Below are 15,719 nucleotides of genomic sequence, written 5' to 3' on the forward strand. Positions count from 1 at the left end.
CAGGCACTGAGGGTTGGACTCTTGCTCTTTCAGGGGCCGGTGACCTTCGAGGAGGTGGCTGTGTATTTCACCAGGGAAGAGTGGGCTCTGCTGGACCCCGCTCAGAGAGCCCTCTACAGAGACATCATGCAGGAGAACTACGAGAATGTGACCTCTCTGGGTAAGGGTTCCTGTCCCCTCGGTTCTTAGAAGGGGAAGTGACTAATTAAGGTTCACATCATCTCTATAATGTAACCATTACACTGCCCTGATTCAGCATCACCCCACATGCCAGGGGGACACACACTAGCCCTCTCCCCTCCCCTGCTATCCGACACTGCGGGAACAGAGCACATCAGCAGTTTAGCACATGGTCAAATACCTTCTGGGTTTAAGGTGAAACTGGGGTTTGGGTCCCGCATGGTGAACAGAAGCTTCCAACCCCGGCCTTCACTCCATGCAAACCAGCTCCGACTTACAAAACGATCCCACTCCCTTACCCTCACCTTGAGGATTTCTTCTGAGTCGTTGCCTTCACTTGCCCTGCAGATCACTACCATGTATCCCACCAGGGTGCTGACAGTCCCCATGGCAAGAACTCCCCCTTGTGCACCTGTACTGACAACCTACAACACTGAGCACTGAAATGGGGCAGGCTCGGTCCCTCAGGGGTCACATGCACCTCTCTGCATACTAGTCACAGCTCTGCCAAGCTGCTCCAACTACTCCCTCAACCGTCTGATTACGGCTACACCTGACCCAGTGCACGCAGCCGGAGGGGATGTGGATAAATGCTGGGATTCCCGTCTGTAGAACACAACACAAACAACGGCATGTTCTTAGTCCTTCCTCGTATCTGTTATAGATTCACAGATTTTAAGGCCAGAAGGGATGATTTCGTCATCTGGGCTGATCTCCTGTATCACACAAACTGTAGACTTTCTTTCAGTTACTGCTGTACTGAGCTGGACACCTTCTGTTTGACTAAATCATTTTCAGAAAGGCATCCAGTCTTGATGTGAAGTCCTGAACAGATGGAGAATACCCCAGTTCCTTGGAGAACCATTCCCAGTGGCTCCTACCAGCTGAAGGGATGGGAGCAGGGTTAGGGTGGCAATGCAGGGAAGGTCTGTACATTTACTGTTCATTTTCTGGTTTGCAGAGATCTAAGTTTAGCCACCGACCGTACGGTGAAAGGCAGGAGACAGCACTGGGCACCCTTAATTCTGCAGTAAAGTAGTTTCTAGGCATTTAGTTTGCTTCATCTTTTGTAGTGGACGTTTTGCCACTGTAACTGTGTCCACACTCATCCTTTTGCCAGTATAGCTGTGTGTGTGTGGTCCTAAACAACAGAGCTATCTTGGCAAAACTTTCAAGAGCAGACCACATCAGAGTCTGCATGTGGATTTTACAGCACTTCAAAATATTCTCAGCAGGGAAGCGATAGACATACCCCAACCGCTGAGCCCTCTGAGAGTCTCCCTGGAGAGTCCAGCCCCTGTTCCGCTGGACGCTCACAGTACACTCAGATTCACAGATATTCCAGTTTAACACAACACTTAGACGATGTCTACAGTAGCACTTTTGTCGGTAACACTTCCGTCAGGCGAGTGTGAAAAAAAAACACCCCTGACCAACAGAAGTATCCCCCACAAAAGGGAATGGTGTGGACAGCGCTATGCTTGTGGGAGCCGCTCTCCCGCTGACATAGCTACCGCCGCCTGTAGGGGGTTTCATTCTGCCGAGAGGAGAGAGCTCTGCCGTTGGCATAGAGAGGCGACATGGGAGACTTACAGCGGTACAGCTGTGGCTCTGTCGTGTAGACATAGTCTGAGAGGTGTGTAGAGAGAAAACAAGTCATAGTTTAATTAATGAAGTCTAGAGATTCCAGTGATAGCAAGGAGAAGTCTTGGGAAAAAATAGTTACACATCAAGTACAATCAGAGCACTCTGTCTAGATCCTAGACGTACAGACCTTGAGCCTTTCGTATGTCCTACAGCAATGCTCACGCAAAGGCCTTCCAGTGTTTTACAGCCAGACTGGGCTGTGACCTTCTGTTCATGAGACAAATCACACTGCCAGCTTGCCGCCATGCTGGAGGATGCAGGGTGTACCTCTGTACAGCTAAATATTCCTCGACATGCCATTATTTTACCTCATAAACAGGATCCTTCTCTTTGTTATTTCGTGTAAATTTCCTCTCTTGAAGATGTCACAATTTCTTCATTAGCATTTGGCTCAGTGTACAAACTGGGACACTTCCCCCACCTGTCTATTCCCATCTGTCTCTTGTCTTATTCTTAGATTGTCAGCTCCATGGGGCAGGAATTGTGTTTTTGTTCTGTGTCTGTAGAACATCCAGCACAGAGGGATGATGGTCAGTGGCTGGGGATATGAGCATTACGGTAATAAAAATAATAAATACCAACCCTTGGGAGGGTCCAGGCATGGGGAGGGAGGGTGTTGGAGAGCAGAGAGGTGCGGGGGGGAGGTTTGGGGTGAAGAGATCCTGTGAGCTGGGATGTCTGGAGGCAGGGGGAAGGAGATGTACCATGGAGTAGGTCCTATAGGGAGTTGCAATGCAATGAAGGACTGGAAGAAATAAGAAGGAGTTGGTTTCAGTGGGCATGAACCTTTCAGAGCACCCCAACTCACTGAAGTCGTAACCTGTGCAGTAGAACGTCAGAGTTACAAACACCTGGGGAAAGGAGGTTGTTTGTAACTCTGAACAAAACGTTACCGTTCTTCTTTCAAATGTTTACAACCGAACATCGACTTAATACAGCTTTGAAACTTCATTATGCAGAAGAAAAATGCTGCTTTTAATCGTCTTCATTTAAATGAAACATTCACAAAAAGAGTTTCCTTTTCACGTCAAATCTTTTTTTAAGAGTCCCCCCCTCTTTTTTAGTAATTTATATTTAACACAGTACAGTTCTGTATTTATTTATTTAATTATGGGGGGGCGGGAGGTCTTTGCTGCCTGATTGGGTACTGTCCGTTCCAAATGCCATGTATGGTTGACCGGTCAGTTCATAACTCTGGTGTTTGTAACCCTGAGGTTGTAGTGTGTGTAAAAGGTGCCGTGGCAGGCTATGGCTGCACTACTGACACTCTAAGCCAACAGGAGAGAGTTCTCCCATCGACCTAATTACTCCAGGCCCCAGGAGCAGGAGTAGCTATCTTGGAAGGAGAAGCTCTCCCACTGACATAGTGCTGTCCACACCAACACGTCACTGTAACTTGCGTCGCCCAGGAAGGTGGTTTACTCACACCCCAGAGTAACATAATTTATGCCAATGTAATCTTCACTCTGTATCTAGCCTAAGATACCAATTAGGGCTGTTAATCACACCGCTACAGACTAGGGACCGAATGGCTCGGCAGCAGTTCTGCAGAAAAGGACCGAGGGGTGACAGTGGACGAGAAGCTAGATATGCATCAACAGTGTGCCCTTGTTGCCAAGAAGGCCAATGGCATTTTGGGATGTATAAGTAGGGGCATTGCCAGCAGATCGAGGGACATGATCGTTCCCCTCTATTTGACTTTGGTGAGGCCTCATCTGGAGTACTGTGTCCAGTTTTGGGCCCCACACTACAAGAAGGATGTGAAAAATTCGAAAGAGTCCAGCGGAGGGCAACAAAAATGATGAGGGGACTGGAACACATGACTTATGAGGAGAGGCTGAGGGAACTGGGGATGTTTAGTCTTCAGAAGAGAAGAATGAGGGGGGATTTGATAGCTGCTGTCAACTACCTGAAAGGGGGTTCCAAAGAGGATGGCTCTAGACTGTTCTCAGTGGTAGGAGATGACAGAACAAGGAGTAATGGTCTCAAGTTGCAGTGGGGGAGATTTAGGTTGGATATTAGGAAAAACTTTTTCACTAGGAGGGTGGTGAAACACTGGAATGCGTTACCTAGGGAGGTGGTGGAATCTCCTTCCTTAGAAGTTTTTAAGGTCAGGCTTGACAAAACCCTGGCTGGGATGATTTAGTCGGGGATCGGTCCTGCTTTGAGCTGGGGGTTGGACTAGATGACCTCCTGAGGTCCCTTCCAACCCTGATATTCTATGATTCTATGATCGTGATTTATCAGACTGTTAAAAATAATAGAATACCATTTATTTAAGTATTTTTGGATGTTTTCTACATTTTCAAATCTATTGATTTCTATTACAACACAGAATAGGAAGTATACAGTCCTCACTTTATATTTCTCATTACAAATATTTGCACTTTAAAAAACAAAAGTGATAGTATTTTTCAAGTACTGTAGTGCAATCTCTTTATTATGGTAGTTGAACTTACAAATGTAGAATTATGTACAAAAAATAACTGTATTCAAAAATAAAACAATGTAAAACTTTAGAGCCCACAAGTCCACTGAGTCCTATTTCTTGTTCAGCCAAACACTCAGACAAACAAGTTTGTTTACATTTGCAGGAGATAATGCTGCCCGCTTCTTCTTTACAATGTCACCTGAAAGTGAGAACAGACATTTGCATGGCACTGTTGTAGCCAGCATCACAAGATATTTACATGCCAGATGTGCCAAAGATTCATATGTCCCTTCATGCTTCAACCACCATTCCAGGGGACATGTGTCCATGCTGATGATGGGTTCTGCTTGATAACAATCCAAAGCAGTGTGGACCGATGCATGTTAATTTTCATTATCTGAGTCAGATGCCACCAGCAGAAGGGTGATTTTTTTTTTTTTTTTTGGTGGTTCAGGTTCTGTAGTTTCCGCATCGGAGCGTTGCTCTTTTAAGACTTCTGAAAGCATGCTCCACACCTCATCTCTCTCAGATTTTGGAAGGCACTTCATATTCTTAAACCTTGGGTCGAGTGCTGTAGCTATCTTTAGAAATCTCACATTGATACCTTCTTTGCATTTTGTCAAATCTGCAGTAAAAGTGTTCTTAAAACGAACAACGTGCGCTGAGTCATCACCTGAGACTACTATAACATGAAATAAATGGCAGAATGCGGGTAAAACAGAGCCAGAGACATACAAGTCTCCCCCAAGGAGTTCAGTCACAAATTTAATTAGCGCATTATTGTTTTAACGAGCGTCATCTGCATGAAGCATGTCCTCTGGAATGGTGGCCAAAGCATGAAGGGCCATACCAATGTTTAGCATATCTGGCACGTAAATACCTTGCAATGCTGGCTACAAAAGTCCCCTGTGAACGCCTTTTCTCACTTTCTGGTGACGTAAATAAGAAGTGAGCAACATTATCTCCTGTAAATGTAAGCAAGTAGGACTGAGTGGAGTTGTAGGCTCTAAAGCTTTGGTTTTGAGGGCAGTTACAAATGTCGATTTTAAAACACAGAAAAATAGACATTTGTAAATTGCACTTTTACAAGAACGAGCTTGCATGACAGTTCTTATATGAGGTGAATTGAAAAATACTATTATCATGTTTACAGTGCAAATATTTGTCATAAAAATATAAACTGAGTAGTGTACACTTTAATCTGTGTTGTAATAGAAATCAATATATTTGAAAATGTAGAAAAACATTCAAAAATATTAAATTTTAATTGGTATTCTATTGTTTAACAGTGTGATTAAAACCGATTAATCGTGATTAATTTTTTTAATCACGATTAATATTTTTGAGTTTATCGTGTGAGTTAACTGCAATTAATCGACAGCCCTAATACCAATAGAAACCTAATGACATCGTATTCATTAATATTATTGCATGGTGTATGTATGGAGGACAAATTCAATATTACAGACGCTGCAAATGATGTTCTTAAAGTGTGTCTGCCAGCCAGGGTCGAACTTACCTCACTCTAGGCAAAGGCAGGTGGTTCTGCCACCTTGAAGGCACTTTCAAGGGACATTAAAAGACAATGGGAATGCAATTTACATAAAAGAAACCATCAAACTAACAAGGGGCAGATGTAACCACTCAGCATCACGGCAAGGGAGGTTATCGCAGGAACAGACCAAATTCCATTTTAGCAAACACCAGCCGGGGAAGAAACCAGGATTGAACTTCGTTCATCACTAGACTCCAGGTCTCCTTCCTCACAGCTTGAATGCCCTTTACTTTGGAGGGGAACCTTCAGAAAACTCCCTTTCAAAGGTTCACTGAACTATACAAAAGAGAGGCAGGGAATCCCAAGTTATCTTTCATTTAAGAAGACAAAGGAGCCAAGCCCTTTGGACTTTGGGGGAGATATTGAGTAAGGGGGTGATCTGCCCTCTTGCTGGAAAGTAGTATGGTTAGAATTTTACCTTGAACCAAGATTGTAGTTTTGTTAAGTCGTCCTAGTCTCCAGAAAGCATTTTTCACTTTCACTTGCTTGTAACCATTTCTGACTTTCTCCTTTACACCTGAACTCACCTTAACGCTTTTGTTATTAAACTTGTTGTAGTCTTAATCTAAATTAATCCGGTGCTGTCTTTGAATTCAAGTGATAGCTAACTCCAGTTGAAGTGATGAGCTGGGCCATTTGTCTCTTTTGAGGAGCAAGCAATCCTTCTTATTCCTCTGAATTCCTCAGGAAAAAGCAGCCATTGCAGAGCACATGATTTTGGGAAAATTCAGATGTTGCTATCTCTTGCCAGGTGTATCCAAGCCTGCTGGAAGCCAGAATGTGCCTGGGGTGTAAGAAGCAGGCGGCTGGAGTCAGAGCTGCTGGTCCAGGGTTATTTATCTCACAGACACTCAGTGCGTCCTTGAATGCTGGCTGGGAACATCCAGACAAGGGAGCTCCAGCAGCAGAACACTGAAAGTCACCCAGGATTACAGATGACACAACTCCTCACTGCTCCGGATTGCCCCCCAGAGTGTGAAAATGGCCTAGGTTGGTAGTGAAACATCTTGAGAGACTTGCTCCCCCAACCCCATCTGCAATAGCCACAATCTCTCTTCCTTGCAGGCTCCTTGGATCTTGGGCTCCATCATTCCTGAAGTCACCTGGCCTGATTCTTATTTCTCACATTCTGCTTTTCCAGAGGAAATAGAATATGTTACTCCTGACTTATAGCGGCTAATTTCCCTGCGTTCTCCACACCCAGAGATTTTTATATTCCCTCCCGTTACACCTGACTCACTAGATTCCCTAATGCCGCAGTATGCGCTTTCCTGACATCTAGTACTGCTGAGATCCTGCATTCAGTGATCTCCCTGCCCTTCCTGTTCCTTACTGCACAGAACCCCATCAGCCTATGCTGACTGTTCCCAGCTTCCCTAGGACTCTCTTATTGTCTCTGGACCTGTCTGTCAGCAAGAAGCAGTTCCTGGGAGACTTGCTCACTGCCTGGAGTCTTCACTTTCTGAGACATTCATTTACCTTCTGTGTGTTTTAGGAGCCTCTTGGATAATGAGTGTCTGCGACATTACCCAGGGTACACTCTGGACTGTCGAATAGCTGTGTCCCATCAGTTCTCCAACCTGGGATACCTTTCACACTGCTTTGCTGTGAGAACAGCCACTCCTGGCCAGTTAACACACATTGCCCAGCATGTAACTCGCTCCCAGCTACACAGTACAGAATGCTACTACTACCTGTCAAGGGTTTTCCCCTCCTCTTTTTATAGTTCAGTCCTTGGTGCTAGAAACATCTTCAGTTTTCAGCTGAGTCATGGTGACAGGCTCCATGTGTTGTGGATGTGAGGTTCAAGTCTTCCCTGTGATAAAATGTAAATATAAGTAAAATCTTATATCTTTTGTGACGGGGTCAAGCCAGAGGGCTACAGGAGAGTGGTGGAAGGCCAGTATATTAGCCCCAGGATAAGCAGGTTCCTTTCCCCCTGGTAACTGAACAGGGGTTACTCCAGGTTAATTAAGACACATGGGGCCAATCAAGGGGCCTGCTAGAACCCATTAAGAGCCTCCCCTCCAGCCAGATATGAGCGCGTGATAGGAGCTGTGGGAGGCAGGTGCGCTACTGGAGAGCTGGGCGGTGCAGAGGCGCTAGGAGGGAAACCCCCTCTCCCCCCACATACAGAGGCGAAAGGCAGGGGAAACCCTGCCCAACAGGGCAAACAGCCCTTCCAGGCACCAGAGGTTTTTTGGGAAGAGAACTCACCAGAGGGGAGAGACTGAACTGGGTATCTGGCCTGTCGTCACCATGCCTGGAGGGGCTACCAGAGATTGAGGCTCCCCTCCCCCTTTCCCTGTCAAGAAGGCTGGGCTTCACCTGTTCAGGCAAGGTGTGGACAATAAACCCAGGGGCGTGGGTGTAACAATGCGGCCTTTGGCAGGACACTACTGAGAGTATCAATTCAGGACAAATCGCTTAGAGCAGGGGAGTCACAGCCCAAGGCCGGGGGTCCTTCACTACTAAAGCACACCAAACCAGCGGAACAGAGAGGACTTCGGTCTCACCCCACTGGCTAACCACAAGTCACACAAGCAGTTCCCTTCGACACTCCAGTTTCCCAGTATCCCCACCAGTGCCCCTCGTTATGGGGATGAATGGTTATGAAAAACCAATACCCCGGTAAAAGAAAAAAGGTCCTCCCGATCCCAAAGGACCAAGCCCCAGACCCAGGTCAATATACCAGTCAGATCTTGCCCACAAATCACGCTGTTGCCAATCCTTTAGAATCTAAAGGTTTATTCATAAAAGGAAAAAGAGATAGCTAGAATTGGTTAAATGGAATCAAATACATACAACAATTGTAAAATTCTTAGTCAAGGCTTGTTTCAGGCTTAATGGGATTACTGCTGATTTAAACCAATCAAGTCTCTGGAGTACAAACATCCCAGCTTGGATGGGTCGTTCAGTCCTTTGTTCAGAGCTTCAGTTTCAAACACAGTTCCGCCGGAGGTCAGAAGCAGGATTGAAGACAAAATGGAGGGGGTTCCAGGGCCTTTTATATCCTCTGCCATGTGGAAGGATCTTTTTGTTCTTACTGTGGAAAATCACAGCAGCAAGATGGAGTTTGGGGGTCACATGGCAAGTCACATCTCCAAGCATGACTCAGTTTGCAGGCAGCAGCCATTGCTCACATGCTACTTTGAACATTCCCAGGAGGGCTCCTCAGATGTGGACTGGAGTCTCCCAAGGTCCATTGTCAGTTAAGTGTTTCTTGATTGGGCACTTAATCTGAAGAATTCTTTCTCAAGAAGCTGACCAAATGCTTTACTAATGATACTTAGAGTCAAACAGTGAGATACAAGTACATAGCCAATATTTATAACTTCAAATACAAAAATGATACACACATACAGATAGCATAATCATAACCAGGAAATTACAACCTTTTCATAGACACCTCACTTGACCTCCTTTGTACAAGATTTGGTGCAACTATAGGACCTTGGTTGCAACAATGATCTATACGGTCACAGTTCATGTCAATAATGTCACAGTGGGGAAATCCTGAGGGGGAGAGGAATACCCCAGCCTGCCACTCAGAGGAAGCGCGGAACCCACTGAGGCAGAGAAGGAGCTCTGTCACACTTTATATATGCAGTGTTTCTATTTTAACACACAGTTTAACAAGACAAAAGTGTTCAGCGTATTATCAGTTTCCAAATGATACCTGACAAGGTATACTTTGTACAAAATATATCATAATTTTGCAAAAGAGTGAATACAGGGTTACAGACTGTCACAGTGTGTGTCTGTGTGTGTTCCTAGCAGATATGTGTGTATTTCAATCCCTCTTGAGCAGAGGGTTCTGCATCTTTGAGGAGTTGGCCCTGGGATTTCACTGGTTTACTAAGGACTGGGTTTTAAATTAATATTTATTTTTCATGACAAAGTCATATAAATTCACCTGATCTCCTTGTTTTCTTTCATCTGAACAGGGTTTCCAGTTTCCAAACCTGATGTGATTTCCCAGCTGGAACAAGGGAAAGAGCCATGGGTCCCAGACCTCCAGGATTCAGAGGAAAAAGAGATCCTGAGAGGTCCCTGCACAGGTGAGGAACATTTAACCAACTCAGAATCTGTAAGTGCCTGAGCAAAAAATCTGAGGATACCCTACGAAGAGCTTGAGAGCTCTCAGTTCAGGATTGTCCCCAGCAGGTGTCATATCGTCACAGCAGATATAGCTCAGGGCTTCCTACAGACCCTAACTGACACTTGGCAGTAGCTTCCTTCCTTCTGTCTGAGAATTTGGATGGGATGTGAAGACAGAATTTGGGGGAAGAGTTTAGGGGAATTCAGTTTCTGTTTTTTGACATCTCTCCAGCACTTATTTTGGTATGGTCGTCTCTTTTCCATCCCAGTTTGAGGTTTCTCTCTCTGTTGCAGCAGGTGCTGGGATGGTGAGTGAGAATGAGGAGCAGAATTCTCAGCAGGAAGATCCTGAGCAAGTGGAATCGCATGGAGCATTATTGCAAAGATCCAAAGAGAAAGAGCCCACGATTCATGAGCAGGGAAAAGTCTGTGAGATTCAGCGCAGTCCAGAGAGAGAGCAGGGAAACCAGCCAGAGGAGAAAATGGGAAAAATAATTTACTGTTGGGGAACTCAAAAGGACCTCAAAGAAACCACACTCCAACAAAAAATCCTCAGAGGAAAGAGAAAATATAGATGCACTGAGTGTGGGGAAAACTTCTGTGAATGTTCAGCCCTCATTGCACATCAGAGAATCCACACGGGAGAGAAACTCTATGAATGCTGTGAGTGTGGGAAAACCTTCAATCGCATCTCACACCTCACTCGACATGAGATAATCCACACAGGAGAGAGACCCTATGAATGCCGTGAGTGTGGGAAAACCTTCACTCTCAGCTCATATCTTACTACACATGAGCGAATGCACAGGGGGGAGAGGCCCTTTCAGTGCTCTCAGTGTGGGAAAAGCTTCACTAGGAGCTCATCCCTTATTAGACATGAGAGAATGCACACGGGAGAGAGACCCTATAAATGCTGTGAGTGTGGGAAAACCTTCACTTCCAGCTCAAACCTTATTCAGCATCAGAGAATCCACACAGGGGAGAGGCCCTATGAATGCGGTCAGTGCGGGAAAGCCTTCAATTGCAGCTCAGAGCTCACTCGACATGAGAGAATCCACACAGGAGAGAGACCCTATGAATGCCGTGAGTGTGGGAAAACCTTCGCTCTCAGGTCAGATCTTACTACTCATGAGAGAATCCACACAGGGGAGAGGCCCTTTCAGTGCTCTCAGTGTGGGAAAACCTTCACTAGGAGCTCAGACCTTACTAGACATGAAAGAATCCATACGGGAGAGAGACCCTATGAATGCTGTGAGTGTGGGAAAAGCTTCATTGCAAGCTCAAAACTTATTCAACATCAGAGAATCCACACGGGGGAAAGTCCCTATAAATGCGGTGAGTGTGGGAAAGCCTTCAGTTGCAGTTCAAAGCTCACTAGACATGAGAGAATGCACAGGGGGGAGAGACCTTATGAATGCTGTGAGTGCAGGAAAACCTTCACGCACAGCTCAGATCTTACTACCCATGAGAGAATCCACACAGGGGAGAGGCCCTTTCAGTGCTCTCAGTGTGGGAAAAGCTTCAGTAGGAGCTCAGATGTTACTAGACATGAGAGAATTCACACGGGTGAGAGACCCTACGAATGCTGTGAGTGTGGGAAAAGCTTCATTTCCACCTCAAACCTTATTAAACATCAAAGAATCCACACCGGGGAGCGGCCCTATAAATGCGGTGAGTGCGGGAAAGCCTTCAATTGCGGTTCACAGCTCACCAGACATGAGAGAATCCACACAGGGGAGAGACCCCATGAATGCTGAGAGTGAGGAAAAACCTTCACTCACAGCTCAGATCTTACAACATGTGAGAGAATCCACACGGGAGAGACCCCCATGAATGCTATGAGTGTGAAAAGCTTTACTGACAGCTCAAACATTGCTCAACATCAGAATAATCACAGGTGAGAAATCCTATGAATGCTCTGAGTGTGGGAAAACCTTCACTCTCAGCTTACGCCTTACTAGATATTGGAGAATCCACACGGGAGAGAGATCCTATGAGTGTTGTGAATTCGGGAAAACTTTCAATCAAAGCTCATAACTCAGTACTAGGGCTGTCCATTAATCACAGTGAACTCACGTGATTATTCAGTTTTAATCACACTGTTAAACAATAAAATCCCAATTGACATTTATTAAATATTTGTAGATGTCTCTATATTTTCAAATATGTTGATTTCAGCTACAACACAATACGAAGTGTACAGTGCTCAGTTTATAGCATTTTTCTTACAGATTTCTGCACTGTAAAAATGATAAAACATAGTATTTTTCAGTTCATCTAATACAAGTAACATAGTGCAATCTCTAACTTGAAATTGCAGCTTACAAATGTAGATTTTTTTTTGTTCCATATCTGCACTCAAAACCAAAACAACGTAAAACTTTACAGTCTAGAAGTCCACTCAGTCCTACCTCTTGTTCAGCCAGTCGCTAAGACAAGCAAGCTTGTTTACATTTAAAGGTGATAATGCTGCTTGCTTCTTATGCCCGTCAACTGAATGTGAGAACAGGTGTTCACATGGCACTTTTGTAGCCGGCATTGTAAGGTATTTACATACCAGATACGCTACACATTTGTGTGCCCCTTCACGCTTCAACCACCACTCCAGAGGACATGCTTCCATGCTGATGACGGTCGTTAAAAAAAAGAGTCACAAATTTAATTAGTGCGTTGTTTTTTTAACGAGCATCATCAGCATGGAAGCATGTCCTCTGCAATGACACTATGGGATTATGACACTGGTCACATTACACTATGGGGGTCATGTGACCAGATCACCGGATACTGGACTCCATCTTGGAATACCAATGTTTTTCCACTGAAAGGCATGGGAACCAAGCTTGGAGACAAATGGTTCCCACCATATGCAAGATATTTAAGGCAGTGGAGTGACATCATCAGGATTCTTCACTGACTCCCTATCCAAAGAGACTCTCGGAGACACCTAAGGAACAAAGACTGAACTGGGGGAGAAGTGCTGGACCCAGACTAGAGGGGTTTCTAGCCTGTGAAAGGAATACATGGGGGTTTTAAGCTGCAAGGAAGGGCAGCTGGCCCCTTAAGAATCTCTGCAACCATCTTATATCATCATCTAGGGTGAGACTTTGCTACTCATAGCCAATCTCTTTAGTATATTAAGTTTAGATTGTGTTTTGTGTATTTGCTAGGTAATCTCCTTTGATCTCTTTGCTATCCCTTATAACCACTTAAAATCTATCTTCTGTAGTTAATAAACTTGTTTTTGTTTTGCCTAAAATCAGTGCATGGAAGTCATAACTTGGGGCAGAAAGCTGCCCTATATTCCCTCTCCACATTGAGGGAGGGGGTGAATTTCATGAGCTTATGCTGTACAGTTCTCTGTGGAGCACAAGGTGGTATCATTTTGGGTTTCCCTCCAGGTGGGGGTGCGTGCCTTAGAAAATGAGAGGTGCCTTATCTGTGCCTTACCTGTGCCTTCCCATGCAGGGACCAGGTAAAGAACCTGTGTGTATGTACCTGCAGCTGGGTGTGTCCCCTACCTGTGTGTGCTCTGGTGGAAGTGCAGGGTGAAGCCCGGAGGGCTTGGCAGCTTGTCATAGCAGTACAGAGTGAGTGGAAACCCAGGCTGGTGGCTCAGGGGTCTCGGTGATACCCCAGTTCCAGGTGGCACTCCAGGGGGGAACCCGTCACAGTGGTGCAGTGGAGCAGGATCATATGCACGGCTTGTTGCTCTGAGACACTGGTGGTGATTTTATGTGAGTTTTAAATGTAGAGGCTGAAGATCAGTCAGAGAAGTTACCAGTTATTCTCCGTTTGCTTATTTTGGGCAAGGGAAGTAGGGAGAAAGAAACAGGAAACTGCAAGGAAGTGAAACTAGTAAGAAGCTGGAGCTGTACAGACTACAGGCAGAAGAGAGGGGGAAAGAACACAGAAGACGTATGGAGTTGCAGTGACAGCAGATTGAAGCAGAGAATGCCAGACAAGAAGCTGCGTACCAAAGGGCCCTGGAACTCCAAGGTAAAGAAATGGAGGAGAAGGAAAAAGAAAGGAAACATGAACTGGACTTGATATACAGGTGGAACCAGAACCCCCTCTCCCACTTCCTGCTCCAGGGAGTCCCACCTCTCCAAAAATCAGTGCTGAGTGAATGGATCAGAGGAGAATGTGATGGGAGAATCTCCTGTCCTAGTTCTGAGTCATCAGATGTAACCTGCTCTGGAATTTCACTTGATACTTTCATTTTCATGTCGTCTACCTCTCTGCGATGTGGGTTTCTCTCTTTCCCGAAGGCTGTTTGGTCACACAACTGGAGATTTGTTTAGTTTGACAGGCTGGAGCTCAGATTTTATTGGAGACTTTGAGACAAATGACCATTTGTTAAAGTCATTACCTCTCACATTAGTTTTGCTTTTTCCCCACCTCTCCATGATGACATGGAGAAAGTTCAAGTGCAGTTCTGTCAACAGGAGAGAACTCTTCCATTTACTGGACATGCTAACAAAGAAACAGCCGTGATTTAAAATCTCCACTCGGAAATGGTGAACAGCAGCAGACCCCAAACTGTGCAACGAACTGAAGCAAGTGCAGATGATCACAGTGGAGTTCAATTGTTTAAGTCCATGGTTCTCAAACTTCATTGCACCGTGACCCCCTTCTGACAACAAAAATTTCTACCTGACCCCTATCCCCTCTGCGGAAGCCAAAGTGCGTCAGCCCCAGGTGGCAGGGCAGTAGCCTGAGCTCTGCAGGGGAGATGAAGCTGCAGCCCGAGTCCTGCTGACGGCAGGGGGACTGAAGCCCTCAAGCTTTGGCTTCAACCCCAGGCAGGGGGGCTTTTCCTTTAGTCCAGGGTCTAACGCCAACCCTGGTGATCCCCTTAAAACGGTTTGAGAACTGCTTGTTTAAGTCAGTAATGTCTCAGATGAGCTGAGGAGATAATTCCACAGTAATTGACTTGGAACTAGGCAAAATGCCCTTATATTTGGTTCCCAGAGCATCTGTAACCCAGGCCCTACAGAAGATCTCTCGTAGCTAATACTATTTTATGGGAAACGCTGCCCTTCACGATGCAGATGTGGAGGAAATAGAAGTGGGTTTTTTTGTTCTTGAATTTACCCTTTGTAGGTGCTACAAATGTGTATACAATTAAATCACTGCAGAAAAATAGCTATTTTTTAATAGAAACTCCAACTCCAGTAACTTACAGAGATTCTGGTGCAGGCCTGGATCTAGTTCCTAGCCTAGACCCGGGCCACCAAGTTAAAGAAAAACTGGCCACGTTTCAGGAAGCTGTTCTGCACTAGCACTGCTGAGATTTTGAGGGGTTTGGTAAAGGGTTCTACTTCAGAGAAGCGTAAATGTACCCAAGCCAAGGCCAAGGCTTCGGAAAGGAGAAACGGTATATGCCGAGTTCTTGGTTTTCACCCAGTAAAGGAAGCTATGGTGACCAATAGCCCAAGGAAAATTGTCGAACACGACTCCCTAGTTCAGTGTCACTGATTACAGTCGCAGAAGATGCCATGGGAACAATCATCCTTCATTCTTTGGATCCAAAGTTTCATGAGGCAAAGAGAGAGACACCTTCAGGGGACATTCCTTCCCCGTGAATCCCAAACTGGCTGCCTGATTGGGTAACAAGGACTACCATGCTGTGGTAATGATGGTAACCAATCAGGGAATAAACATGTCGGGCTCCAACTGCAGACGGCAGGACACACAAATGTTTAGAGTTCTGATTCTGTGGTTTTGCATCTTGGGGCTCGTCTACACTTCAAATGGTGCATCGGCACAGCCGCACCGGTGTAACTGAGAGCTCTCCCGGCAGCT

The 15,719-nt window shown here is 45.5% G+C and overlaps 1 protein-coding gene across 1 annotated transcript; it reads left to right on the top strand.

Moving 5' to 3' along the window:
* Positions 1-35: 35 nt before the first annotated feature.
* Positions 36-15,271, top strand: LOC140904229 (uncharacterized). Its single transcript, XM_073326665.1, has 4 exons — positions 36-160; positions 6,565-6,803; positions 9,761-9,874; positions 10,209-15,271. The coding sequence occupies exons 2-4, from the start codon at positions 6,680-6,682 to the stop codon at positions 11,669-11,671; spliced, it is 1,701 nt and encodes a 566-aa protein (XP_073182766.1). The 5' UTR covers positions 36-160; positions 6,565-6,679; the 3' UTR covers positions 11,672-15,271.
* Positions 15,272-15,719: the final 448 nt, after the last annotated feature.

The sequence above is a fragment of the Lepidochelys kempii genome, chromosome 28 (genome assembly GCF_965140265.1).
Source record: "Lepidochelys kempii isolate rLepKem1 chromosome 28, rLepKem1.hap2, whole genome shotgun sequence".
Lineage (NCBI taxonomy): Eukaryota > Metazoa > Chordata > Testudines > Cheloniidae > Lepidochelys > Lepidochelys kempii.